This window comes from Molossus molossus, unplaced genomic scaffold (genome assembly GCF_014108415.1).
Source record: "Molossus molossus isolate mMolMol1 unplaced genomic scaffold, mMolMol1.p scaffold_m16_p_13, whole genome shotgun sequence".
Taxonomy (NCBI): Eukaryota; Metazoa; Chordata; class Mammalia; order Chiroptera; family Molossidae; genus Molossus; species Molossus molossus.
The window spans coordinates 92107321-92135139 of record NW_023425348.1 but is presented as its reverse complement, the minus strand read 5'-3'; the positions used below and the strand labels follow the sequence as shown (position 1 = coordinate 92135139).

At 49.8% G+C, this 27819-nt stretch overlaps 2 protein-coding genes across 4 annotated transcripts in view; both read right to left on the bottom strand.

Annotated features, from left to right (window-relative positions):
• Positions 1-362: 362 nt before the first annotated feature.
• BBS1 (Bardet-Biedl syndrome 1) lies at positions 363-19516 on the bottom strand. Of its 2 annotated transcripts, XM_036259293.1 has the most exons (17): positions 19174-19516; positions 18774-18850; positions 18623-18657; positions 14849-15121; positions 14698-14744; positions 14528-14566; positions 14358-14430; positions 11612-11743; positions 10797-10903; positions 8584-8704; positions 8270-8428; positions 7165-7234; positions 6546-6704; positions 4031-4164; positions 2907-3041; positions 2398-2484; positions 363-2167 (listed from the first exon to the last, which is right to left on the bottom strand). In XM_036259293.1, the coding sequence occupies exons 1-17, from the start codon at positions 19221-19223 to the stop codon at positions 2081-2083; spliced, it is 1785 nt and encodes a 594-aa protein (XP_036115186.1). In that variant the 5' UTR covers positions 19224-19516; the 3' UTR covers positions 363-2080. The 2 variants fall into 2 exon arrangements, with proteins under 2 accessions (XP_036115186.1, XP_036115187.1); XM_036259294.1 differs by lacking the exon at positions 6546-6704.
• Positions 19517-19931: 415 nt separating this feature from the next.
• Positions 19932-27819, bottom strand: part of DPP3 (dipeptidyl peptidase 3) — a 31635-nt gene continuing 23747 nt past the window's right edge. For both annotated transcript variants that reach the window (XM_036258726.1, XM_036258725.1), the window contains exons 16-18: positions 27201-27380; positions 22483-22645; positions 19932-20483 (exon numbers count right to left, since the gene is read on the bottom strand). In XM_036258726.1, the coding sequence (XP_036114619.1) occupies positions 20311-20483; positions 22483-22645; positions 27201-27380 (516 nt within the window). In that variant the 3' untranslated portion in view covers positions 19932-20310. The remainder of the gene's footprint in view (positions 20484-22482; positions 22646-27200; positions 27381-27819) is intronic.

The following is a 27819-nucleotide window of genomic DNA, read 5'->3' as shown; positions in this document are numbered from 1 at the left end:
TGGAGTTCTAACCAGCGAGGGCACTGGGCACTGGGCACTGTTTCCTGCTTCATGTAGCTGCATGTACACTGTCCACACGACCGCAGTGGTGTGTTTTTCAGTAACAGTACGTGGTATTACGTCACGTAAGTTAACATCAGTTGCTGGGCACAGGAGCCGTTTCTCCGCTTTCATCATCATGAATAGCTTTGAAGAGAACCCAGAGCAGATGTTTTTATTCCAAGTTCACAGTTCATCGCTTGACTGGGGTGAAAGGGACTGTAAAGTCAGCTGACCCAACAGAACCACCTGCATAGACAGCCCCGCCCGGTGACAGCGCCAGACAAGGGGCTCACAGCGCCTAGGCCGTCCCTCTCCGACACGCTCTCAGAAAGCTCTTCAGGTTTAGTTGAAGTCTCTTTAGCTGATGGTGACACTCCTTCTACCTGTCTGTCCATTTCCAAGTTAAACCTCCTGCTTGTTCCACCTGTGCCTCAGTTGACCCAGAAACCCTTCACCATCCTCACTCGGTTGGTCTGTCTGTGTGGCCGGACGGTACAGAGGGGAGCGGGAGGGGCTCTTTTTTGGTCTAGACCCCTTGCTTCTCATCACCTGGCCCAGAATGCATTCCTCAGGGGTGAGGGGGTGGCTGTGGGCTGTCATCCCAGTCCTCCCTGTGTGTTGGGCACAGAGACTGTTGCCTGGCAGTGCCCTTGGTCTCAAGGGAAAAAGCTCCTCAGTTAGTCCTGTCAAGTACCCCTTTTCTGGAGCTGACCCCTCATTTGCTCTAGAGGGCTGCCAAGCTGAATCTGGTCAAACGGCCTCATTTCATACAAGGGCAATGGAAGTCCCCAGGGATGGGGTGACTTCCCACAAGCCTGAGCTGTCGCCACACACCAGTCTGCTCCTGGTCAGAGGGTGAGATGCAGGTCCTCTGGGAGCGGGGCTCCTGGCTCACAAGTGGCCTGCCAGAGTGCCATGGGGTGGCCAGGCAGAGTGGCCAGGGCTCCAAGGCACTGAGGGCCAGGACTGTGGGTCTCTGGTCCTTGTGGGCTAAGCGTGTGCCTTTGTTCGGTCTTCTGCCTCACTCAAGCCTCTGGTCCATATCTTTCCAGAATTCTTGCACACTATGGCCACTGTCAGGTAAACATTCCACTCACATGACTGCTCTGGGCTCCAGGGCGTAGAAGCACATCTTGATGGGCAGTTCTGGGCTTCTGCCTCCTGTGCCACCTCCCCAGGGCCCCAGAAATGCCCCTGCTATGCCCCCCAACACCCTCTCTGCTATGTCTAGCTGAGCCTTTCTCTCTAGGTGCTTGTTCTTGACCCAAGCATCGCAGTCAGGAGCAGTCTGTGGTCTACAGGAGCCTGGTAGGGGCTGGGGCCACTGGCTCCCTGCACGGGTACCCTGTGCCCTATGCCCTCTGCATGGAGCATCACAGGCCTGAGACCTTTACTGAGCCCAAGATTTCAGAACAGCCCCCTGTGGGGAGGCAGCTATTCTCTGGGCCCTCTGAATAGAAGGAAGGGCCCCTTAGTCACTCATGAGGGGAGATCAGAGCATGTGTTTTGCTTGCAAGCTGACTGGCAGCAGCAAAGCCTCTGGGACCCCAGGGAGCAGCAGGGGGCTCAGTCTCACTCCAGAAAAGCTCTGATTGTCCCAGGCCAGGCCCTTCCCAACTCTGGCCTGGGCTGGCAGCAGCAATGGGCGATGTGCCCAGGGGGAGCAGCAAAGCACAAGGCTGGCCTATGTCCCTCATCTCACGGTGACCACTTCAGAGCCCTTCCTCTGGACCCGGGCGTGGTTTCTGGAGAAAAGTAGGGAGGACGGAGGAGCAGCAGGAGCCCAGTGAGCCAGAGCCTGCATCTTCCTGAGAAGAGAGGAGCTGACCCTCCTGGGTACTCACTGACCTGCTGCTATCGGTCACCCAGCAGTCCAGTCGGGGTGCTGAGAAAGGGGAGCTCAGGAGAGAAGAGGGAAGCTGTCACCCAGCACCCTGCGGCACAGGGTCAGGCCTGGGCCACTGACTGCCCAGCTCAGTGGAAGGGGCTGGATCTTCTTGGTCCTGATTCCACAGGGGCTTTAACACCAGCCCAGGGGTCAGGCAGCTGCCAGCCCCTCACTCACAGGCATGTTGATGTGGGCACTCAGCAGGGGTGCACTCTGACCTTCTCGAAGCACCAGCACCTGCGGAGGAAGTGCCCACGGCAGTAGGGGCATGGCTTTGTGGACCCTGCTCGGCCAAGCCTGGCCCAGTCTGCACTGGCCCTAATGACAGGCCACCAGGGCTTTGTCAAACGGACAGGGAGGCTGGGAGGCCTCTACTGTGCAGATACCCACCCTACCCGGCAGCCACCTGGGGGCCATGTCCACACGCACCCCACTGTCCTCCCCAAGCAGCACCAATGGCGACCTACCTTGATAATGTCTGAGATGCCCTTGTCACTGAGACTCTCCACAAAGGTCTCCAGCGGGTAGCTGAGCCCTGGTACCAACAAGGGGACCTAAGTTCGGGGACGAAGAGGTTAGGAAATCACCCTCATGCCAGGGGAAACCAGGCCCTTCACTCTGGAAGCCTCCTGGAGGCAGAGGCAGGCTTCCTAGCTGCTGCCCGAGTGGCTGTGAAGCAGGGTGGGCTCTGGGCCCCCCAGCACCAAAGGCTTCTGGGAGAGGCACAGGAGAGACCCGGGCATGGCTGTTCCCCCAGAACTTGCTGTGAGACCCTGAGACCTCTAGCAGGCTGGGAGCAAGGCAGCTGAGGCAGGTCTTGGGTGCTCCCCCCAGAGGCTCCTGGGTGCCCTACCCTGACCTGTGGCTGCAGCCACCTGCCAGCCCTCACCTCCGACCTGGTGGAGGCTCTGAGGGCATTTAATTAGGCCCCACCCCCTCTTTCTCACTCCACGTCTCAGGGAGGTGGGCCAAGTACCTTGAAGAAGGCCCGGGGCAGGGCATAGAGCGCCTCGTTGTACAGGAAGCAGACCAGCAGCCCGAGGACGGGCCGGGCTGTCGAGGTATTCTGCAGGTGAAGTGTAAGCTTAAAGGTGGGGCCCAGGCCTTGAACCTGTGGAGAGGGTGGAGTGGGTGGAGAAAGACCCTAGGCCTAGTGGTCTTGGGCATGGAATGCAATGTGCCCGGCCCTGCCTGCCTGCTTCTTCATCACTGTCCTTAAGTCACCCTCCTCCAACTGTTCCAACTCACTGTCCATCTCCCTCAAAAGGCACAGAAGCCCAGAAGGTTGGCTCTAGTGGGTACAGGGGTCAGCAAAGGCCCAAGGAGGGGAAGGGGCTTGATAGAGGCCACTCATCAAGTTGGTCAGGGGCAGAGCTGGCCTCAGGACACGCCCCCAACTCCCACCTGCGTCCTCAGCACTGCCCCTGCCCCTCTTCCCAGGGCCTGGCCCACCTCTCTCTCATCCTACAGTGGCTGCAATGATTTCATTTTCCTCCCTCTTACTCTCAGTTGCGCTGTAGCTTCTTCCTCTCTGTATCTACCCACCTTCTTTAGGGAAAGAGAAATCAGAAATGCAGCGGGGACAGATGGCCACCTCAGGGACCCCCTGAGAGCTGGATGGAGCCCTGATGACCTTGAGGCCACTTGTGTCGGGGTGTGTGGGCTCGTCCTCCTCCTCGGGCCTTTGTCAGCCTCAGGATGGCCCCTTTCCTGCACCGGGCAGTCCTAACACCTGGGGCCGCGGTTACTGAAATGAACAGCTTTCGTCCCTGCACCATAGCAGGGAGAGTCCCTCCAGGCTCCTGGGAAGAAACATCCCAAGGTGACGACTTGTGTGCCCTGCCCCAAGTCTGGGGGCTTGTCTGAGGCACAGCGGGGAATGAGGGAGTTGGAGAGTGTCCCTGTGTGGCCAGCGTGGGGAGGCAGCCCAGGAGAAGGTGAGAGCGCTTTCACAGGACATGAGACTTGGTCCCTGGGCCTGTGGAGCACAGGACCTAGTTGGCTTGGAACTGGCTCTGGAGCTGAAGGGTTCCCACCCACGCCTGACCTCGGCCCCTCTGGCCCCGAGCTGCTGACTTGCCCCCACGCCTGGGTGCTCACCACGGCATGCAGCTTCAGTGGCTCCCGGGCTGTCACAGACACAGGGTTCAGGCTGGACTCAAGGGCCTGCACGTAGGTGCGGGCGGTCCGGAGGCGCAGCAGGTAGAGGTCGGTCTGGAAGGTCCGGTGCATGGCTGAGGAAAGACAAAGGGCTGACGCTGGAGGTGGGGTGGGCAGGCAAGGGTCGGGGACAGGGGTCTGGGGAAGTGCAAGAGGAAGGTACAGTGGGCAGGGTCTGCAGAGGCTGGGAATGTGGGGAAAGGGAGGGCCGAGGTCCAACAGCCCAGCCTTCTGATGACACTGGATGCTGGACCACTCCCGGCTCCCTCCGCCTGGTTCTCCCAAACCTCGCTGCCCGCACCCCGTGTCCTTTGCTGGCTCCTTCTATTCCGACATAAGAACTGGTGTTCCCTTGAGTCTTGTCCTTGGTCCTCTTCTCCTCCTCTGTCTTCCTCCCCTGGACAATCCATGTCCTACCCCAGCTGTGACCACTCCAGAGGAACAACTGTGAGGGACTCGTGACTACTGGGTCCTCAGTGCCCACCTCAGGGCCTGGCCTGTGTCCACACTTGATACGGTGTTGTCAGCAGCTCAGCACCTGGGACAGCCTCCTGCTTCTAACTGCCTAATGGTCACCTACACCTGGATGTCCCATCAACACCTCAAAGTCAACAGTGCAGAAACCAAGTTCATTTCCATTCCTCCGTCACAGCATCCCCATCCAAGTCACCTAGACTCACCCCTCACATCTAATCATTTGTCAGGATCGGATGACTCGTCCTCTGAGCCATCTCCAGAGGCCACCTCCTTCACTCCTGTGGTCTGCCAACCTGTCTCTGACTTGATTTATGAGGTGCTTTTTGCCATTCACAAATTGTCCATCTTTATGTTATCCCATCTATTATTCTTTTCTTTCCTATAGTACTTTTACAGTTTATTTTTAATTTACCAGAATTAATTTTTGTTTGGTATGAGAGTTGTACATTTTTTTTCTAGAAGCAAGTTGTCCTAATTATGTTCTGTGGACAGTCTCTTCTTTCCCCACGCATCTAAAACTACCCCTGAAACATACGCTGACTGTTCCCTTATACAGGGGCTGTTTCTGGACTCCGCAGACGTGCGGTGGTCTGGGTCAGTTCCCGCCTGGCCATCACTGCTCCGACTCCCCACGGCTTCAGTCCATTCCAGTGGGCCAGGCTCCCTCCTTCTTTCCCCCAAATTTCTCAGCTTTCCTGTTAGAATCAACTGGTCAAGTCCTCAAAATAAATCCCAGGGGGACTGAACTGTCCCTTTGCTATGTTTCTAGGTTAATTTTAGAAGCTGTTAGTTGACCCACAGCACTACAACATTAGGTTTTGTGGCCCTGGGACTCGGGAAATCTCGTCACTTCAGGTAGCCTTGTACGTTCTTGAGCAACTTTGTAATTTCCTTGATCAGACTTCGTACATCTTCTTGTTAAGTTTATTTCTAAGGATTTCTTTGCTATTCTGAATGGAAACTTTCTATTACATTTTCTAACTGGTTACTGTTAGTACACACAAAAGCAATTGATTTTTGCATACTTTACATTTGGTCACCTTAGAGAACTTTAATTATTTCTCTCATATATCCACTGCTTTTCTTGGGTTCTCTGGGCTACAATAGTCTGTTAGTTATTTTCTTTATTCTTTAATTTACCTTTGAACTGCAAGCCAGATCCTTTTTAAAGACAGAGCTGGTTGACACTGTATTTTTCTGCTTCACATTTTTCCCAGCTCCCAATACCGAAATTAAACAAAACATCTTAGCTTTGCATTCCAAGCCCTTTGAAGCTGGCTCTGGCCTGCCTTTCCAGCCTCCTCTCTGGACGCTCGGCCTTCCTGCACTGCACCCACAGCTACACGGCTAATGCTGCTTGAATCCAGGTAGGCCTTGCGCCCCTCCCCAACCTCTGCCTAAATCGCCCTTCCCCATCTCTGGCTGGTGGACATGTAATCATCTTTCAGGGTGAAGTCCAACATCACCTCTCTCGGGAGCCTTCCCCAGGCTCCCAGGCAAACATGCTCTTACGTGCCTCAGGAGCCCTTTGCAGAGACCTTTTCTGCAGCTGTCGTGCAACATGAAGTTAGCGATAGACTGAGCTGCTCAGGTAGCAACTAATTCAGGGCACCTGGCACAAGGCCTGGCCTAATCATGGGTATTGAATGAATGAATGAATGAGCAGAAAGACTGAACAGGAAAAGGAAGAACCTTGGTGGAAGTCAACTTCTTTCACAAGAATTCCTGCCATCTAGAAGTGACCACTCCCTCCTCTGAATTCCCAGGGCTCCGGCCCTCACCCACAGAACCTTCCACCTGCGGTACAGTCATCTGTAGGCAGGATGTACCTCGAGGCTGTCCCTGGACTACCAGAGGCACAAAACCGGCCCAGTTCACCAGGTGTCCTCCCACTGAGCGGGGCCCCCAGGCAGCATCCATCCAGCTCTGGCTGCTTCAGAGCAGTGGAGGAAGAGGAAGAGTCTGGCCTGAGTCTCACCGGTGCCAGCCTCCCGCTCTCGCAGTGTCTGATCCACATAAAGCCGGGTCTTTCGGGGCACGCTGAGTTTTGTGGCCTGGGCTGGTGGGGGGCCCACCTCACCTCCCCCCTCCACAAACACTGCTGTACGCTTCAGGATCTTGATAATCAGGCCACCGCCTAGGGAAGTAGACAGACAGGAACAGATTTGTCCTCCCCAGTCACACTCTACGTTCCAGTCTTTCATCCCCAAATAACCTGCCTCATGGAGACCCATTTCTGTACATGTCTATCTGCTGCCGAGACTGAGCTTCTGGAAGGAATGAAGTCTGTCTAAATAACCTCCTACCATTAGTTAGTTCATTCATTTCACAGTTATTAATTCAGTACTGAGTACTGTAGTGTTCCTGGCATTGTGGCAGGTGCTGGGAATACTGAGTAAACTAGAGACACAATGCAGCCCAGGGTCTGGCCCTGAGGTCATGATATCAAACCGATGGTGAGCTGTCCCCACTGTCCGCTGGCTCTGCTTTCCGCACCGGTCCTCCCGTGCCTCACGTCCACCTCTTCTTCTTCCCAGGATCTGCCCGTCCCTTTCACGCCCAACTTGAAAACTCTCGCCAGGTCCGACGCTTCTCACCTCGAGTAGTTATGATGAGGGTGTTATCTTCCCTCCCGTAGCGGCCAAAGCAAAGGCTGGTCACTGCATCCTATGGTGGAGACACTAGAGTTTATTGGGGAAAATATTTTAGAGAGGAGAGCAAGACTGGGGGTGGGACCCCAGACGTGATATCATAGGTGAGATGTGAGGTGCGGGGTGAGGCCCGGGGCAATGCGGCCTCTGAAGCAGCTCCTCTGTTCTCTGCTTCCAACCTCACTGCAGGGCCATCGTCCCCGGCTGACAGCCCTGGGCTCCTGGGGTCAGCTTCCCAAAGGCTTCCCAGCCTACCCTTTTTCTCAGTCAGTCCTTCACGGCTGCCTCTGCTGACTTTCAAAAACATAAACACGATCGTGTCGATTCTCTTGTAGAAAACCTCCAATGGCTTTGTCCTCCCTGTCCACATTTAACCTGCCTTTTGTCAGTTCTCTACTCTTTACCTTCTCCCAACCCACACAACACCTGCCTTCAAATTTTCTACTGTGACATAGAACACGATACATACATACACATTCAAGTTTCACATGTGACATACACTGAACTTTCTTTTTTATGTTGCTGGTTGTGACCCACTACATTGATTTAATGACTCACAACTTAGTGTTGGAAAACTCTGGTCCAAACTCATCAAACCACCTGGATTGCCTAATCAAGAACACTCGTACCTCTCAGCCTTTTTTCATGCAGTTCCCTGCCTGGGATGTTGTTCCTCCATTTCTCCACTTGGCACACTGCTTTGAGGCCCAGCTGAATTGTCACCTGCTCTATGAAGTGTCCTGCGAGTTCCATCCCCATCTATCTACCACCCAATACTCAGCCTGCTCTGCTTTTTCAGCACTTTACTTCTGTCTGCCTGGTGTTTGAATTAGCTGTGTCTCTGGCTGGCTGTAACCTTGGATGTTAAGCTCCCTGAAGGCAAGGATTTAGTCACTGTTTTATCCCCCACCCCAATACAATAAGCTGTGCATATGAGGTTTTCAACAAATGTGTTTTAAATTCATTAAAGTCAAAGGTGACGGATGGAGTGGAATCAGGAGGCAGCTAAGCAGCCCTGGAGGTGGGAGTGGGGCAAGGAGTCAGGGCTCACCGGGGTGCGGATGATGTCGAGCAGGGCCTTGTCACGGTAAATGCGGACCTCTCCATTGGCCAGTCCAGCCATGACAGCCTGCAGGCCCCGGGAGCTCTGCTCCAGGAGGTTCATGGTCAGGATGGCTGCAGGCATCTGCACCGTCCACAGCTTCTTACCCTGGGAGGGATCAGCCAAGTCTGCAGGGGGCTCAGGGGTTAGAAGGGGCGGTGGCTGGAATTGCTGGGAAGGGGATGCCAGAAGGGCTCGCCTGCTAAGGGGAACTTGGGCGACACCTGTGTGGGGGGGGCAGGGTGCTTGCCCGGAGGCCATACCTTGTAGGTGAAGCCATGCAGACTGTCTTGGGTGCTGCCCACCACCAGGACCTTGTTTACCCGAACAAGCCCCACAGGCTGGGCACTTAGCTCGATGCAGTACTTGGGGCACTTGGAGTCTCTGTGGAATAAAGACAAACTTTCCCAGCCCAGAGAAACCCTCTCTCCTTTCCGGCTGGCCTTACTCTTTCTTTCTTTCTTTTTTTTTTTTTCCTTATTGATTTTAAAGAGAGAGGAAGGGAGAGGGAGAGAAAGATGGAAACATCAATGAGAGAGAACATCAATTGGCCGCCTCCTGCATGCCCCCCACTGGGGATCTGGCCCACAACCTGGGCATGTGCCCTGACCAGAAATCGAACCAGCCACCTCTTGGTGCATGGGTTGACGCTCAACCACTGAGCCACACCAGCTGGGCAAGGCCTTCCTTTTCTTCTTCTTTTTTTTTTTTATCATCAGATAGAGTGGAAGAGAGGGAGAGGGAGAGGGAGAAAGAGACAGAGAGAAACATAGATGTGATAGAGCCACATCGACTGGTTGCCTCCCTCATGACCTGACCAGGCCCGGGGATGAACAGCAACCAAGGTATGTGCCCTTGACCGGAATCGAACCTGTGACTCATTAGTCCAAGGGCCGACGCTCTAACCTCTGAACCAAACTGGCCAGGCAGGCCTTCCTCTTCCTAAGCCCCACAGACTATCCTGGAAGGAACCTTGGCTCAAAGCAGATGACCATGGTATTATTTTCACCTGCACCACCTGCAGCTGTGAGACCTTGGATAACATGAAGTGTGTTCTTCTTGGTCTCCCTGCCGCCTTTACTACAGTGATCTGTAGGATAACGTGGCAGTTAACCGTTCACAGTGAGAAAAGCTAGACAAGGTGCAAGCGGACCTAGGCAGGTTAATCATTTATCAGAAAAGCAGGGAGTTGCTCTGTGTAAATGTACTGTTTCTGTTTCCTGGCCTCTGAATCTTAGTTTTTCTTACCTAGAAAGTAAGGGAAGTTCCTGCCTACCAATCACAGGCTATAGTCCACTTTTCTTCATCACCAAGTCTAGGCCAATGTCAGATCCCAGCTGAGAGCCTCCCGCTGGGCTCTGGGCCTCCTGCCAATCTATCCTCCACCCACAGTAATCTTTAAATACATAAATGGCCCTGACTGGTTTGGCTCAGTGGTAGAGCGTCAGCCCACCAACCAATGAGTTGCGGGTTCAATTCCAGCCAAGGGCACATACCTCAGTTGTGGTTTGTCCTGGCCCTGGTCAGGGTCGTGTGGGAGGCAACCAGTTGATGTGTCCCTCTCATGTCGATGTTTCTCTCTCTCTCTCTCTCCCTCTCCCTCCCTCCCTCCCTCCCACTCTGTCTGAAGATAAATAGAAAAATATCCTCAGGTAAGGATTACATGTAAATGGATCATGTCATGCTTCTGATTAAAATCCCTTAGCAGTTTTCCCCTAGATTTCAGATAAAATCCAAAATCTTGACCACATCCTAGTGGGTCCTGCATGAGCCCATCTGGTCTCCATATCATTCCTGTCCCCTCCCTCCTTGCCCAGCATCCGTGAGTGGCACGTGCCAGTGTCTTCCCCATCTTGACGTTGCTGAAGTTCTCCCTGCCCACAACACTCTTTCTGTCCTTTTTGAATAACTGATTCCTTCTTCGCCTTCGAGTCATTTCCACAGACAGGCGTTTGCTGATCACTCTGATTTCATTATTTTTCCATTGAGCCTGTATTTTTCCTTCACTGCATGCATCCAATTTGCAATGTTATCTTGGTTTGTTGACTTTAATATCTATCTTCCCATGAGGGCAGGAATTATGTTTATTCTGTTCATTAATACCTTGTATAATGCTTAAGTAGGTACTCAAAAACATTTCTGAATTAAAAAATGAGTGTTGTAAGGAATATCAAACTGCCGCACTGAGACGGGTCATGGACCTATAAAGCAATATAACAAATATGAGAGACTTTTTTATTTCTTCCAACTTCTGACTGCACTGCTCATAGGTTACAGACACCCAGCCTGGTCTCGCACTTTGCCAGCTCCTCACACAGGCCTCTAGCGACTCCCTATGCTCCTGGGTTTGGCCTCCTACGTGAACTTCTCAGCTCTTTCCATTCCCAAACCCCAGCCCCCTGCTCATCTTTCAAACCCCTGAGACCACCAGGTATCTGAGCTGTTCCTTCTGACCGCAGAGACCACGTGCGGCTACCTTCTCAGGATGTACACGTTCCCGTTGCGGCAGGCAGCGGCAAGCCGGAACTCGACGTCGAACTGGCCAGAAACCTCCAGGAAGACGGGGATGCTGGGGAGGCTCATCTGCAAAGAAGAGGTTCAAATATGCTGATTTCTCTGGAGCCCCAGTCCTCCCCTACCTTGAAGGAACCTCCTCCTCCAAGTTGGTTCCTTGTCTGAAGTCCCAACTTCCTCACTCATACCCAGCAAGTCAGTTCAAACTCGTCGTTTTCCTGGAGGGAAACTTGGCAACACGTAGCACAAGCCCTTGACTAAACTACGCCACTTGTAGGAATGCAACTTGGGAAATATTTTGACAAGCATGCAAAGACGTTTGGGCAAGAAAGCCTATTGCAGTGGTGTAATAATGAAAACGGAAAATGACCTAAACCTACAATAGGTGACCATAAATAAATGACGACACCTTTATAAAATGGATACTGTGTGGCCTTTGAAAAGGTGGATGTGGTTTTATATAGATGCGGAAAGACATTGATGAGCTACCGCTACGTGAAAAGAGCAGGTTACGTGATTCTGCACCATGACGACGTTTTTATAAAAAAATACATATAGTTACTGTGTTGAAATATGAAAATGTCAGGAAAGACATATGATGAAACTTTAATAGTAGGTATCTGTGGGTGGTGGGATTTCTGGATGCTTATCTGTATTTTATAATTTCTCTACAATGAACGTGTATTACCAAGAACTGGGTATAGGAAATGTGGGGGAACAGAGAAACAAAATGCAGCCTAGGCCTCAGGTGTGCCAAGTGTCAGGCCCCACACTGACCTTGGCCAAAATGGTGAAGGCCTCTGGGTCTAGCACCAGGAGCTCCTTGTTCTCAGTGCCTAGCACCAAGCAGGACACAGCATCTTCGTCTGCCAGGTTCTTCTTTAAGGTGGTCATGGTGGTGATGACTGTCTGCAGAAAGACTCCAGGGGTCACCGGGGATCCACAGACCATTTCCCCCAGGCAACCCCAGGGGGAATAAAGAAAGTAAAACAGGAGGAAGAATATCAGAGATGCAAAAGGTTTATGTACGAAGGTACCTATAGCAACAAACCTAACTTTCTGACAGAGGAGGATTGTCTAAGCCAATTATGAACTATCCATATTATCCTAAATCATGCAGCCATTTAAAAAACACATTTTAAAAGAAGATTCAATGACAGGGAGAATACTTCTGTTGTATTAAGAGGAAAACATAGGTAAAAAGTTACATTAGTATAATCCCAGTTTAAGAAAATAGATAAATAGCCCTGGCCAGTTTGGCTTAGCGGTTAGAGCGTCGACCTGCGGTCCTGAGAGACCCGGGTTCGGTTCCCGCTAAGGGCGCGTACCTCGGTTGCAGTTTGTCCCCGGCCTTGGTCGGTCGTGCGGGTGGCAGCCACTCGATGTGTTCCTTTCACATTGATGTTTCTCTCTCTCTCTCTCCCTCCCACTCTACCTGAACAAAAAAATGGGAAAATGTCCTCGGGTGAGGATAAAAAGAAAGAAAATAGATGAATAGAAAAACAAGCTGAAAGGCCAAACCCTTAAATACAAACACTGGTTCTCTCTGGACAACGAGATCATGGGTGATGTTTAATTTCTTCATTGCACTTTTCTGTCATTTCTACAATGGGCACATGTTCCTTTTGTAATTGTGATTGGAGAGAGAAAAAAAAAGAGAGAGAAGGGGATGATGATCCCTTTTTTAGGAATTTCTCCCATGGAAATATTTTAGCAGGACCAAAATGTTTCTTTGAATAAAGCTGCTCAGTGTGTGATTATCTTTAAGATCAACAAAGAGAAATCATTCTCTCTCTCTCTTTTTTTAAATATAGAGCAGGAGGGAGAGAGGGCGGAAGAGAGAAAGAGAAACATCGATGTGAGAGAGACACATCGACTGGTTGCCACCCACAGGACCCCAACTGGGGCCGGGGACAAACCGCAACCGAGGTATGTGCCCTTAACGCGGGTCTCTCTGGTCCATGGGCCGATGCTTTAACCGCGGAGCCAAACCGGCCAGGGCAAGAGAAATCATTCTCAATGCTAAGTGGAAGGAGAAAGGTTACAGAAGTGTGGAACTTAGTGGTTCCCAATCATGTAACCATGACACACACTTAGAAAGACTGCTCCCACCCCCAAACTGCATCTTTTGAGCAATAATTCATTCACTTCCTGATTGTAGAAGTACTCGGAGATATTGACAACTGTGGGTCTGAGTGCTGATCAGCAGGAGAGAACATGTTTCTCACAGCATTGGTCTAAGACTAGCCGAAAGCAGAGGATTACATTGGTCAACGTGTTTGGCTCAAGTGACCTCTACAGGAAGTGGAGGGCTCCCATGAGGCTTTCTAGAATGCAGAGAACTGCTCTAGGAATCTGTCCCTGACTACGAGTCAGCCCCTAGGTCAGGAACCACTGGAGTTCATCAGTCAATGGGTTAATCAATAAAGCCATTAAAAGTATAACAAAGAAAAAAATTATGAAGTGTATAAAAGGGACATATTTCTTGTTCAATGACCTGCATGTGAGTAGTTACATAAACTCTGAATGAAATAATGAATAATCAATGAAACAATCAAAGGGCCACTAAAAATGGAGTTCTTAAAGACTATTTACTCAAGATATAATGTTATGTACTCAAGGGAAGCAGGATATAAAAGCATATTTATGAAGGAATTGTACCAAAATAATAAGAGCAAGTACCTCTCGGCAGTGAGATTGTAGTCAATTTTATTTCTCCTTTATACTTCTTTTTATTTTCCAAATTTTCTCTAATGAGAATATATTACCTTTACCCTCAAGACAATAAAAGTTCTATAAAGTTATATCATTATAGATAAATTCAAAGCTGACACTGTTAACTGTAAATGTAGAAGGGCCTGCAGCTTTGTGACCATATATATATAGCATGGATTGGAAAGGAAAGTGAAAAGTGAAACTAGTCAGGTTTGGTTGTAGAACTTACCACTGACGTTACATGGTTTTTGTTTTGTTTTACTTTTTTTTCTTGATTTTAGAGAGAGGAAGGGAGAGGGAGAGATAGAAATATTGATGAGAGAGAACATCGATTGGCTGCCTCCTGCATGCCCCCCACTGGGGATTTGGCCTACAACCTGGGCATGTGCCCTGACTGGAAATCGAACCAGCGACCTTTTGGTGCATGGGTTGATACTCAACCACTGAGCTACATCAGCTGGGTGCTACATGGTTTTAAAAAAATATATTCAGCCCTGGCCAGTGGTTAGAGCATTGGCCTGAGAACCAAAGAGTCACAGGTTCGATTCCCAGTCAAGGGCACATACCTTGGTTGCAGGTCCGATCCTGGCCCCAGTCAGGGTGATGTAGGAGGCAACCAATCGATGTGTCTCTCACATCAATGTTTCTCTCTCTCTCTCTCTCTCTCTCTCTCTCTCTCTCTCTCCATTCCTCCTTCCCACTCTATCTAAAAATGAATGGAAAAAAATATCTTTAGGTGAGGATTAAAAAATAATTTAAAAAGTATATCCATATTTTTCTGGGAAAATAAAAAGAGAAGGGACACTACCTGACGTCTGATGGCCTTGGACTTGTGCTGGTTCACAAATGCCTCCATTTCACTCCGCTCCAGCTGCAGAAACCTGGACAGAGAGACCTGGCAGCTGCATGCCCTGGGCAGGCCTGCCACTCCCTTCCCCCTGGAGCTTCCAGATCCCTGGCCCTCCAGAGGTCCCTTACCTGAGTGACTGTACAGACAAAGGCACGTCTGCCTTCTCCCTGTAAGGAGAGGGGTGATCATGGCAGGTTTAGTTAAGGAACAGGGCCCTGGGGTCAAACCAAGAGTTCTGGGATGAAAGTCGGGGAGGAGGGAGGGGTGGGAGGCATATGAAGGGGAAGTAGGCTCTCACCGGATGCCCTCCAGCATCTCCTTCAGGGTCAAGGGGTCAATCTGGTCCTGTGACAGCATGGGAAGAAGGTAAAGCCTGTGAGCTCCAGAGCCAAGCAGAGAAGGAGGATGAGCCATTTTTGCCTTCCTGTTCCCATCCCCACATCACTTACCTCCTTGGCTTGGTTCCAAAGATCTTGTTCCAGGGTATTTGTAGGCAACTGGGGCAGGCTGAACTTGAAGTAGGGCCTAAGATTCTTATACACATACACACAAGGGCCTGAAGCGAATGCTAGAGCTGGTGTTCGGGGCTCGTGCTGGTCTATGAGGAAGGTGGCAGCAGCGGCTGGTAGTGCAGGTAGTGGGCTTTCAGTCAGTACTCTGAGTCCTTTGAACACCTTCAGGCGGGACTGCTGCCCACCTGGGCCAAGGTCCCCCACCACCAGCTGTAGAGAGAGGCTGGCTTATTTCAGGCTCAAAGTCTAAAGACCTTGCCACTGACCCTCTTCTCGGGCTCAGTCGTTTTGCTAATGTATATTCATTCACTCCCACACCAGTACTGGGGTGGCGGGGTTGGGGGCACGACAACAAATGCTTTGCAATAAGCCTGGCTAGCTCTGTGACCGTGGGAAAGTTGATTAAACTTCCTGAGCCTGTTTTCCCACCAGCAAAATGGGAATATCAATTGCATGACACTCGTCGTGCAAATCCAATGAGATAATGAGTTACAGAACCTGCTGAGTGCTAGGAGGAGTAGGTGGCAGCTGATGTTTTCATTATTCACTCAGTAAACATTTCAGGGCCTGCTCCATGCCAGCCACTGTTCTAGACATCGGGACAGTGGCTGAGGTCATTGGGGCACTGGAAGCTCATACTTGGGCTTTTGACACCTGCCTTTCAAGTGGGAACAGAGCTAAGGAAGCAGAAGCAAGCATGCAGAGCAGAATGTGCTGTGGATGCAGAGACCACAACCAAACTCTTCGGTCTCTGTTTCTTTTTTTTTAATCGTCATCCAAGGATAGAGGACGGAGTTGTGGGAGAGACATTTATATGAGAAACACTGATCAGATGCCCCAGCCATGGCATGCGCCCCAACCTGGGGTTGAACCTGCAACCTAGGTATGTGCCCTGACGGAGAATTGAACTCACAACCTTTTGGTGTATGGGATGACACTCCAGCCAACTGAGCCACCTGGCCAAGGCCAGTCTGTTTTACACCCTCCAACCCATCCTCCAAGCCACTGCGGCTGACAGGCCTTCAAGACCCCGCTGATCTGGTTCCCAACTTGTTTTCCATCACCTCCCCATCCATGCTATGCTCCAGCCAGAATGGGAACGCCAAAGAACGTCTGGATTCTGAGCATGTACAGTGTACCAGGAGCTACACCAGGAATTTCATTTAATCCTCTCAACAACCTATGAGGCAAGTGCTATTATTAGCCCCTTTTCACAAATGAGGAAGCTGTGGCTTAGCGATGTTAGGTCAAAGTCACACAGCTAGTAAGTGGTAGAGCTGGAACTGGAACCTAGGTCGGTCTGAATCCAGAGCTGATGGTCTTAACCACTATTTCACACTGGCCTCAACTTCTAACTCCAAACATGCTGTGAACTTCCAAACCTCTGTGCCTCTGCTTGTGATAGTGGGTTGCCTTCCCCTTCCTCTCTCCAACACCTAGTTCACAGGTTACTGCCTCCTGGTGCCTCCAGATAGGTTTCATTCTTCTCCCACTGGTGCTCCCATAATACTTTCCATATATTCTTTTTTAGCACCCATTCATTTACCCCACAAATATTTACCAAGTACCTAATTTGTACCAGGCACTGGGCTAGATGCTGGGAATCAACAGTAAACAAACTAGCCATTGAAAAAGTTATATGCGCAGCCAGTGTGGCTCAGTAGATTGACCATCATCCCAGGGACTGAGAAATTCCGGTTTGATTCCCGGTCAGGGCACATGCCCAGGTTGCAGGCTCAGTCCCCAGTGGGGGCTGAGCAGGTGACAGCTGATTGATGTTTCCCTTTCATCAGTGTTTCTTTTTTTTCTTTTATTGATTTTAAAGAGAGAGGAAGGGAGAGGGAGAGAGAGATGGAAACATCAATGAGAGAGACTATCGATTGGTTGCCTCCTTCATGCCCTCCACTGGGGATTGGGCCCACAACTTGGGCATGTGGCTTGACCAGGAATCGAACTGGAGACCTCTTGGTGCATGGGTCAATGCTCAACCACTGAGCCACACTGGCTGGGCTCTCACTGATGTTTCTATCTCTCTCTAAAAAAAATCAATAAAAACATTTTTAAAAAAATTATCACACCAAAGCATTTACTATTCCACATTCATTAGTGGGTCAGATTTCTCTACCCTTCACTGCCGTAAACCCAATGCCAAACACACACTAGGTGTCGAGTCAATATCATGGATGAATTAAGGACAGTGTCTATATCTCCTCCCACTCTATACTGATTCATTTCTGAGTTTAGTGTCTGCACAATGCTTGCCACAGTAAGGGTTCACTGTTTGCTTGTTGAATTACTAAATGCTTTATAGATAGAAATTTGGGGGGGGGGGAGGCACCAAATCCTACTGCACTTTCCATGTATGGTATGATTCCAGGACTATCCTTTAGTTGCCCACCTAATACGCCCACTATGGGTTCACTGCCTGTGACAAAGGTTGAGGTATATTGTGGAATGAATACATAACTTGGAATTTGACAGACCCAAGTCTGCCACTTTTAACAAACTCAGTAAACTTAGCCTCTCTGGATCTATTTTCCCATTAACAAAACGAGGATCAATACTATCTATATATGTGAAAATGCCTCAAAGAAGGTCTACTCCAGAAATGGATACTTAATATATGTTAACTTCCTTTCTTTAGCCCAATATAATTTTTCAACCTAAAAAAAAAACTGGGCATAACCCTGCCTGGTGTGGCTCAGTTGCTTGAAGGGTCACCCCATATACTGAAAGGTCATGGGTTTGATTCCCGGTCAGGGCACATATCTAGGTTGTGGGTTTGTTTCCCGGTCAGACATATATGTAAGAGACCGACTGATATTTCTCACATCAATGTTTCTCTTGCTCCCTTCCCTTCTCTCTTAAAAAAAAAAAGTGTCCTCAGGTGAGGACTAAAAAATAAATAAATAAATACAAAATAAAAAAAATCTATGCCCTTGCCCTTGCCGGTTTGGCTCAGTGGTTAGACTGTTGGCCCGTGGACCAAGGAATCTTGGGTTCGATTCCAGTCAAGGGCATGTATTTCGGTTGCGGTTTGCCTCCAACCTGGTCGGGGTCGTGTGGGAGGCAACCAGTAGATGGGTCCCTCTCACGTCGATGTTTCTCTCTCTCTCTCTCTCTGTCTCTCCCTCCCTCCCACTCTATCTGAAGAATAACAAAAAAATATCCTCGGGTAAGGATTAAAAAAAAAAATCTGTGCCTTTAAAATGATTTATTTTTAGTTTATATTTAAAATTAAATTTAAACCTTTTTATTATGGAAAGTTTCCACTCATTTACTAAAGTGGACAGAACCCCCAAATACTGATCATCTAGCTTCAACAACTATCAGCTCATGGCTATTCTTAAAACCTATGTCCTTTTGATAAACATAAAAGTCACTGCAATTCCCTTCTACTTCCCCTTCAGATTCTGACACCTCATGTGGAACCAAGGAATGTGCCTGCCCTTTCAGCAATGAATTATGTCAAGTTAACAAAATTAAGAGGCTTTGTCTTAGTAAAATCCCCAGTAAAATTGTTCTGCTTTACTTGCTGTGGTCTGTATTATGGAACCGATGGGATCTCTTCACCAGATACAATTTAACGCTAAGCGTGTTTTTCAGAGTAGTCATGAATTCCAGATTATGCTGAGTTTCTCTGGAGCCATAAGGAAACCTGAATTCTGTTATTTTTTCCCCAATTCTCTTTCTGCTGGGGTGATACCTTACCTTGTACTCCCCGTCCCCATGCAAATCTGCCAGCGCTGGAAAACACAAACGGGCCGAAAGCCAGTGTCTCAGAATCCCAGAGCTTTACTACAGAACCGTTATCTCACTCCTCCATGTCCCCACAACCCGAGATCCCAGCTTCCAGACTCACCCAGGCAGGCGGAAAAGGTGTGGATGTTGGCCATGGGGTCGTAGTGCGCATCCAGCCATTTCGAACTGGCATCGTTGCTGCGAGAGGAGGGGGCGGGTCGGGGAGTGAGTACCAAGGGAGGGGAAGAAAACTTGGGGGGAGCTGGTCTCTGAGAGTGAGGTGTGTAGAAGGTCTGGGTCCAAGTCCAGGCTCAACCACTGGCGCGACCGAGACACACACACACACACACACACACACACACACACACACACACACACTGCTTGGGCCTCAGTTTCCCTATTGGATCTCTAAGAGCCCTTCGAGGAAAGCCAGCATTGTTCAAGAGGAGCCCGGAGCCCGGGGACCAGGGCACCCTCTTCACATCTCTACGAAAGGAGACCTAGAGGACCCCGGCCTTCACCTCTCCGCTTTGCCGCTGTCGGAATCCGACGAAGACGCAGCAGCCATCATCGCAGGCGTCGCCCTGGCAACCAGCTATGGCCAGCCGCCGCGCGCGACACCCAAGAGCTCCGGGTTCCCAAAAGCCCGCGTACAAAGGTTCCGGGCGCGCAGCTTTCCGCCCCGAGCCTGAGAAGCCCCGCTACGCAGGACGCAGGACGAGCTGGCTTCTTTGCTGGGTTTCTGCCGGCTGAAGCGCAATCCCTCATCCCAGCTCAGGCGATTTATCTTTGCTCCTTCCCAGCCGCAGCATCTGGGCCCTGTAATCTCTGGGTCAGTGGCTGGGCGCTTTGGCTTCAAGCCTGGAAAGGAGCCCTTCCAGGGTTTATGAGCCGCAAAAGTAACTGGTCCCCTCTTCAGGTTGAAAAGGGGCCATGTCCATTCTTCCCACCGCACTAAAAGGTCCAGGCTCAGAAAAACAAAACATGAGGCTCGAAAAATTAAATCCTAGGATTCTGACTGAAGTTGCAGGCTTCCAGTTTTTAGGCTCCTGGACTATTTCAAAATACAAGAAATGCCACAAAAGAGGACCGCAAAAATTGTGCTATGTTCATTTTTGTTACTGTGTTTGAATCTTCCGAGGTGATGTCACCATCCCGTTGTGGATGGAAGCCTAAAAATGCCCCTCCTGCCCCCTCCCCAGGCCTTGATCCCACTCCCCTGCCAGGAGCAAAAGAGAAGTGAGGTGACGACAAGGAGAAATCATTTAAACCGTAAAGATGGTGGTTGTCTCTAATATTTATTTTTCTGGTTATAAAAGTAATACATGAAGAGCACTGGACAGGCAGAGGTTTTGAGTCCTGCAGGCTCTAGCCAGGTCAGTTCTCAGAACTTCCATTTCCTCCTCTGGGAAGCAGGATAAGGCATCCTGCCTTGCCCACTCCACAGAGGGCAGCACAGATCAAATGAGATAACACAGGAAAGTACTTGGTAAAGTGGAAAGTGCTGACAAATGGAAGGAGTTAGTGTCACCACCCTCAGCTGAGGTAGCACCAAGGCCCAGCTCCTGCCCCTCCCCTAGCCCTAATGCACATATAAGAAGGGGGCCACTTGCAGCCTTGCTTTGATGGAGTCGGGGGAGGGGCTGTACAAATCGGCTTCAAGCCTGGCCAGATGGGGTCTCCCTGGGATCCTTCCAGAACCGGGCATCAGTTGTGGCCAGCTGGGTGAGAACCTCCTCCAACTCTGGCCCATCCTCTGGGAAGCGCTCGGAGAAGGATCGGATGAGGCCAGCAGCCGAGGACTCGTACTCAAGAAGCTGCACTTCTGAGCCTGGGGAGGAGATGGAGAGAAAACAGCAGCAGGGAAAGGTGTTAATGGGGAAGCAGAATCATCACTACCATCATCATCATCCCAGCAGCTAGTTCTTCCTGAGCTCTTAGCATGTGCCAAAAATTGTGTCCAATGTTTTAGGTTTATTATCTAATTTCATCCTTACAAAAACCCCATGAGGTAGGAAATATTAGAGGGGGAATATTTAATGAATTGCTGCATTCATTCATTCACTTAATAAAAGATTTACACCAGGTGCCATGTGAGGTGAAACAGACACAGTCCTTGGCCTCCAGGAGCTTACAGTCCAGCAACTGCTTCATCTCTGTCCACTGTGAGCCAAACCGGCCAGGGCACAGGAAACACTTTTTTTTTTTTTATCCTCACCCGAGGACATTTTTCCATTTTTTTGTACAGATAGAGTGGGAGGGGGAGAGAGAGAGAGAGAGAGAAACATCAACGTGAAAGAGACACATAGAGTGGCTGCCACCCGCACAACCAACCAGGGCCGGGGACAAACTGTAACCGAGGTACATGCCCTTAGCAGGAACCGAACCCGGATCTCTCCAGACCGCAGGCCAATGCTCTAACCGCTGAGCCAAACCGGCCAGGGCCACAGGAAACACTTTTAATTTGACTCTTGGCTCCTCCAGTATAAAGCTGTAAGCCTTGAGTAATTTACTCTCTGTGCCTCAATTACCTTATCTGGAAAATAGGGTAATAAAAATACCAATCTTGCCCTGGCCAGTTTTGCTCAGTGGTTAGAGCGTCGGCCTGTGGACTAGAGTCCCGGGTTCAGTTCCTGCTAAGGGCATGTACCTCAGTTGCAGTTTGTCCCCAGCCTCGGTTGGGGTCGTGCGGGTGGCAGCCACTTGATGTATCTCTCTCACTTCCATGTTTCTCTCTCTCTTCCTCCCTTTCTCCCTCCTGCTCTATCTGAAGAAAAATGCAAAAATGTCCTCGGGTGAGGATTAAAAAAAAAATACCCATCTCATTGGATTATTGTGAGGATTTAAAGGGTTAGTCCATGGGAAGCACTTAGAACTTGAAGGAAATACTTAATTCAGGTTCACTATAGCGTCAACACACAACACACAACTTTATGAATGAAGACACCCAAGCCCAGAATAGTCACGTGACAGAGACAAGGTCACGAAGCAATTCTGAAGCTCATGCTCTAACCATGGACTGGCACTGCCTCTTCATAGGTGCCTCGTGGGCCAAATGTCAGGAGACAGTCGTGAGGGAAAGTAAATCAGCAGGTGCTGGGACCCCAAGAGCTTCTAGTTAAAAAGATCCAAGTGCGCCCTGGCCGGTTTGGCTCAGCAGTTAGAGCGCCGGCCTGCGGTCCAGAGAGACCTTGGTTCTGTTCCTGCTAAGGGCACATACCTCGGTTGCAGTTTGTCCCCAGCCCTGGTTGGGTCGTGTGGGTGGCAACCACTCGATGTGTCCCTTTCGCATCGATGTTTCTCTCTCTCTCCCTCCCACTCTATCTGAACAAAAAAATGGAAAAATGTCCTCGGGTGAGGATAAAAAAAAAATCCAAGTGCACTGGAGAGACTCAGGGCTTCAGGGAATGGAAGCATCACTGGAGAAGGGAGAGGGGCCACGGGGCTGCTAATCTCTGCCTGGGCTCTGCTGAGTCACATTGTTCCCTGGGTTCCACTTGGCCAGCTAGGTCCCAGGGCGAGGTCTGATTCTCCAGTACCATGCCTGGCCTTCGTGGGGTCTGTCTGTTCCACTAGCCCTGGCTCTGCTGGCCTTTCTCAAACCTTCTGTTGCCATCTTACAACCAGCGTAACCATGTATATGGTGGTGGTGATGGTAGTGGTGGCAGATGCCAAGGTTTTGGCCTGAGGTTTCGCATAGGGAGGACTGTGGCAGGGAGAGAGGTAGATGTCACCCTAGGTAGCCTTCCTCGACCACCTGGTCAGTTCCAGGCCTCTGTACTCCCTAGGGCTGCAAGGCCCTCGCCAAAGGGGGCTCAGGAATCCATTACCTTCGAGGCGAGTGTTCGGCTGAACGATGAGCTTCCGAGACTCCTTGCGGAGCAGCACCGTGTCCCTGAGGGTGAGGAAGTACTCGGGGGGAGCATCAGTGACCGCCGCATACCCCTCATACAGGGCCCGGCCTCCGGCCACATCCCCAGTGGACTTCAGCACCTATGGGAAGGCAGAAGGAGTCAGTGCCTGGATTGGCACCCAGCCTGTGTCCACAGGGTTCTGCCGGGGCCACAGCCAATGGCGCCCAGCTCTGGACTGTATCTGCTCTTAGTGTTGCTGTTTTGAATGGGAAGAAATGCAGATCAAGTGCTTAGCACGTAGTAAGTACCCATAAAAATATCTAGTATATGTTAGGAAGAGTAAGACACCTGGCTGGTGTGGCTCAGTGGCTGAGCATCGACCCATGCACCAAGAGATCGCCAGTTCCGTTCCAGTTAGGCATATGCCCAGGTTGTGGGCTCCATCCCCATCCCCGATGTTGATGTTTCTCTCTCTCTAAAATCAATAAAAACATACATACAACCATCACCCAGCTTAAGAGTTAGTACGACTGCACCTTGGCTGGGGAAATAGCCCTCAATCCTGTGCTTTTATTCCATTTTCCCCTCAATCATACATTCTGTAAATTTTGCTGTGTTCTGTGATTGATTTGCCTTTTTTATTTAAATCCTCACCCGAGGATATTTTTACATTTATCTTTCAGACAGAGTGAGAGAGAGAGAAACATCGATGTGAGAGAGACACATTGATTGGTTGCCACCTGCATGACCCCAACCGGGACCAGGGACGAACCACAACCAAGGTACATGCCCTTGGCCAGAATCGAACCAGGGACTCCCTGGTCCGCAGGCCGATGCTCTAACTGCTGAGCCAAACTGGCCAGGGGTGTGATTTGCTTTTTCTATTCAAGTTACAGCTGAGATTCACCTGTGTCATGCATGCAACCCTAGTTCATACTGCTGTATGGCATTCCACTTAAAAACACACACATGCCCTGGCCGGTTTGGCTCAGTGGTTAGAGTGTTGGCCTGTGGACCGGAGAGTCCCAGGTTCGGTTCCTGCTAAGGGCACGTACCTTGGTTGCAGTTTGTCCCCGGCCCTGGTTGGTGGGTGGCAACCACTTGATGTGTCTCTCTCACATTGATATCTCTCTCTCTTTCTCCCTCTCTCCCTCCTGCTCTATCTGAAGACAAATGCAAAAATGTCCTCGGGTGAGGATTAAAACTCCCCCCCCACACACACACACACACGTGAACCTCTCCTACTGTTGATGGGTAACCTGTGCCTTCTGCCACCCAGCGTTGCTGGGACATCCTTGTATGATTAACAGGAGACTCAATGGTCCAGAGGTCGGGTGACTGCGCAACCTTACAGGCAACACCCAGAATGTTCTCCAAAGTTGCACTCACGCAGTCGGAGGAGCAGGTGGCAGTCATTGCTCCGAATGCTGAGCTGCTGCGGGCAGTTTTCATGTTTGACAAGCTGACGGGTGTAAATCTCACGTGCTTTAACTTGTGCTTCCCTTACGGGAAGATCAAACCTCTTCCCGTAAGTTGGTGACTTCTCATTTTCCTCTTCTGTTCATGAATTCTGCTTATATTTCTGTTGGATTGTCTTCTTCACTTTTTTAAAAAAGGCCTTAATGTATTTAGATACTAACCTTTGTTAACGTATATGTGGTAATACCCTATCCTGGTTTGACTCATCTTCTCACCTCCTACATGGTAACTTGTAATGAACAAAATTTATTTCTGATGTAGTTAAGGGAACAATCTTTTCCTTGATTGCTTGTGCTTCAAATGTTTGGGAGGTCAGTTTGAAACTCTGCCTTTCGCCCTGGCCGGTTTGGCTCAGCGGTTAGAGCGTCCGCCTGCGGTCCAGAGAGACCCGGGTTCGGTTCCCGCTAAGGGCACGTACCTTGGTTGCAGTTTGTCCCCGGCCCTGGTTGGTCGTGCGGGTGGCAGCCACTCGATGTGTCCCTTTCACATCGATGTTTCCCTCTCTCTCTCTTCCTCTCTCTCCCTCCTACTCTGTCTGTACAAAAAATGGAAAAATGTCCTCGGATGAGGATTAAAAAAAAAACAAAAAACAAAAAAACTCTGCCTTTCACATTTAAGCCTTTAATGTCTCTGGGATTGATTTTGTGTAAGGTATAAGGAAGAAATCCCATTCGTCTCCATAAGGATAACCAGTCGTCTGAGCGCCACTTACCAAACGGTCCTTCCTTTCTTCTGTCATCTGCAATGCCACATCTGTCATATGCCAAACAGTCAATGCCTGGTTCTTGGTGCTGCTCCACCGGTCAGCTTATCTATTCCTGTCCCAGTGCAACACTGAACCCAATAATCTTAGAAAAAATTTTGATACCTGGGGGAGCAAGTCTCCCAGCCTGTGTTGCTTCAGGAGTGTCTCAGCTCTTATTCATGATCCTCTATGCTTCCATCTAAATTTTACAATCAGCTTGTCAAGTTCCATGAAAAACCCTCTTGGGACTTTATTCAACCTTGTTGAACTCTTTACTTATTTATTTACTTATTTATTTTTAAATATGTTTTTATTTATTTATTATCTTTAGACAGAGTGGGAGGAAAGGAGAGAGGAGGGGAGAGACAGAGAGAAACGTTGATGTGAGAGGGACACATTGACCGGTTGCCTCCTGTATGACCCCAACCAGGGCCGGGGACAAACCAGAATTGAATTCCTTGGTCCTTGGGCCAATGCTCTGAGCCAAACCGGCCAGGGCTAAATATGTTTTTACTGATTTTTAGAGAAAGAGGAAGGGGGAGAGAGAGAGAGAGAGACAGAGAGAGAGACAGAAACATCAAGGAGCTGCCTCCTGCACACCCTCAATGGGGATTGAGCCCATAACACGGGCATGTGCCCTGACCGAGAATCAAACCAGCGACCTCTTGGTCCATGGGTCAAAGCTCAACCACTGAGCCACATCAGCTGGGTATAAACTCTTTTATTAATTTCAACAATTTATCTGTAGATATTTTTGGCTTGCCTATATAGTCCTACCATCTGCAAAATGATGAGTTTTGTTTTTTCCTTTCTAACGCCTAAACTTTTCATTTATTTTTCTGGTTTCCTCCCGAAATCTAGGACCTTCAGTACACTGCTGATCAGAAGTGGAAAGAGGGAGCATTTCTATCTTCTTTATTTTAAAGGGAAATTTTAGTGTTTCAACAGATGACATTTATTGTTTTTTTCATTTTGGGGGGACATTCTTTTTTTTTTTTTTTATCCTCACCTGAGGACATTTTTCCATTTTTTGTTCAGATAGAGTGGGAGGGAGAGAGAGGAAGAGAGAGAGAGAGAGAGAAACACCAACGTGAAAGGGACACATCAAATGGCTGCCTCCCCCACGGCCCTGACCCAACCAGGGCTGAGGACATACTGCAACCGAGGCATGCGCCCCTAGTGGGAACCGAACCTAAGTCTATCTGGACCACAGGCCAACGCTGTTAACTGCTGAGCCAAACCGGCCAGGGCATGGGGACATTGTTTATCAGTTACGAAAATTCTTCTTAACTTTGACTTTTCTAAGAGTTTTTTTGTTTGTTTTTTTTATCCTCACCGGAGGACATTTTTCCATTCTTTGTTCAGATAGAGCAGGAGGAAGAGAGAGGAAGAGAGAGAGAGAAACATTGACATGAAAGGGACACATCGAGTGGTCGCCACCCACACGACCCAACCAGGGCCGGGGACAAACTGCAACCGAGGTACATGCCCTTAGTGGAAACCAAACCCGGGTCTCTCTGAACCACAGGCCGACGCTCTAACCGCTGAGCCAAACCAGCTAGGGCTTCTAAGAGTTTTGAATGGATATAAATTAATTTCAAGAGATTTTTCTAAGTCTATTGAGACAATCATAGTTTTTCTTCTTTAATCTGTTAATACGGTGCCTTTCATAAATATATTTTCTAGTGTTAAGCAAACCTTGCATTCCTAGGATAAACCCATTGGACAGATGAGAAAAGTAGAGACCAGCAAGAAGTATGTTGTCCCAATTACAAGGCTGGTGAGTACTGGCACCAGAACCCCAAAAGGTGTCCCATCTTCCTGAGAGGAAGGCAGGGCTGTGCTGACGGCTGCCCTTTCCTCCTGCATTCACCAAGCTCTCGGCCTCCTCTGCCCCTCAACCCATCAAGCTCATTCTAGGCCTAGACCAGCCTTTGTGCTTTCTGCTTCTGTTCACAGAGCTTCTCGGCACTCAAATGCCATCACCTCCAAGAAGCCCTCCCTGATCACCCACGCTAAGGTGGCTCTGCAATCTCTCTATCACATCTCTGCATCTCAATTTCCCCTCCAATCTCACTCGCTGTCACATCACCCAGTTTTATTGCCTTGACAGCTCTTGTCATGACCTGAAATTACCTTATTCACTTATTGTTTACACATCTGTCGTCTACCTTCCCTCACTGCAATATAAGAAACTGTTCACAGCCCTGGCCGCTTTGGTTGAAGTGTCAGCCTGCGGATCAGAGAGTCCCGGGTTCGGTTTCTGCTAGGGGCACGTACCAAAAAAAACCCAACAAACTGCTTACAGCATATTCTCAGTGCCTGGCACTTGGTAAGTAACTCTTGGTAGATAGCCTTGCAGAGAGAATGAATGAATCCACAAATCAATCAAGAGGCTATGAGGCAGTGTTAGAGGGTGGGGAAATAGGGTGAGCCCAGAGCAGTCTCAAGGGAAGAGGCCTCCACTTACCTGAAGTTTCCGTAGGAACCGCTCCAGGGCGGGCTTGCCCACTGACCGGATTTTGTTGCGGTCAAGGCGGACCCGGGCATCTGGGCGTCCGTCAGAGCCTGTGGTGGAAGTGACGGTAACGAGTCCCTCACCAGCCTCCAGCAAGACCCTCAGGATCACAAAGCGGGCCTGCATGTGGGCCTGCAAGGGACAGGGAGAAAAAAGTCACTTGCAGTCCTGAGATAAGATATATTAAGTGTTTGGTCCAAGGCCTGACAGATAGTATGTGCTCATTAATTGTCAATGATTCTTACTGTTCATTCTCTTCTTTTCTGCCTATTCCTCTTCTTTCCAATGTCCCCTCTTTCCTCTGCTCATGGGGAGGGCAGGCTGCCCTGGAGGACAAGGAGGCCACTTCCAGGCAGAACCTGTGCACCCCTTGCCACCCACGTGCTCTCTGTTGCTGCAAGTTCTGCCCTCATGACAGCATCTATTCCCAAGTAGCCTTGCAATGAGGACCCCAAGCACTTTCTCCTCCACAATTTTGTTTGCATTCAACTGAGGGACAAAGAGAGTATCATTATTCCCAGTTTACAGATGACAAAACAGAGGCCCAGAGAGGTAAAGTGACTTGTTCAGG

Coding starts and splice junctions, on each gene's coding strand:
- BBS1 (XM_036259293.1), bottom strand. CDS start 19,223: ATGATGGCTGCTGCGTCTTCGTCGGATTCCGACAGCGGCAAAGCGGAG. Junction 18,658..18,773: donor CACCTTTTCCGCCTGCCTGG/GTGAGTCTGGAA, acceptor TGTGTTTTCCAG/CGCTGGCAGATTTGCATGGG. Junction 8,705..10,796: donor AACGTGTACATCCTGAGAAG/GTAGCCGCACGT, acceptor TTTATTCCACAG/AGACTCCAAGTGCCCCAAGT.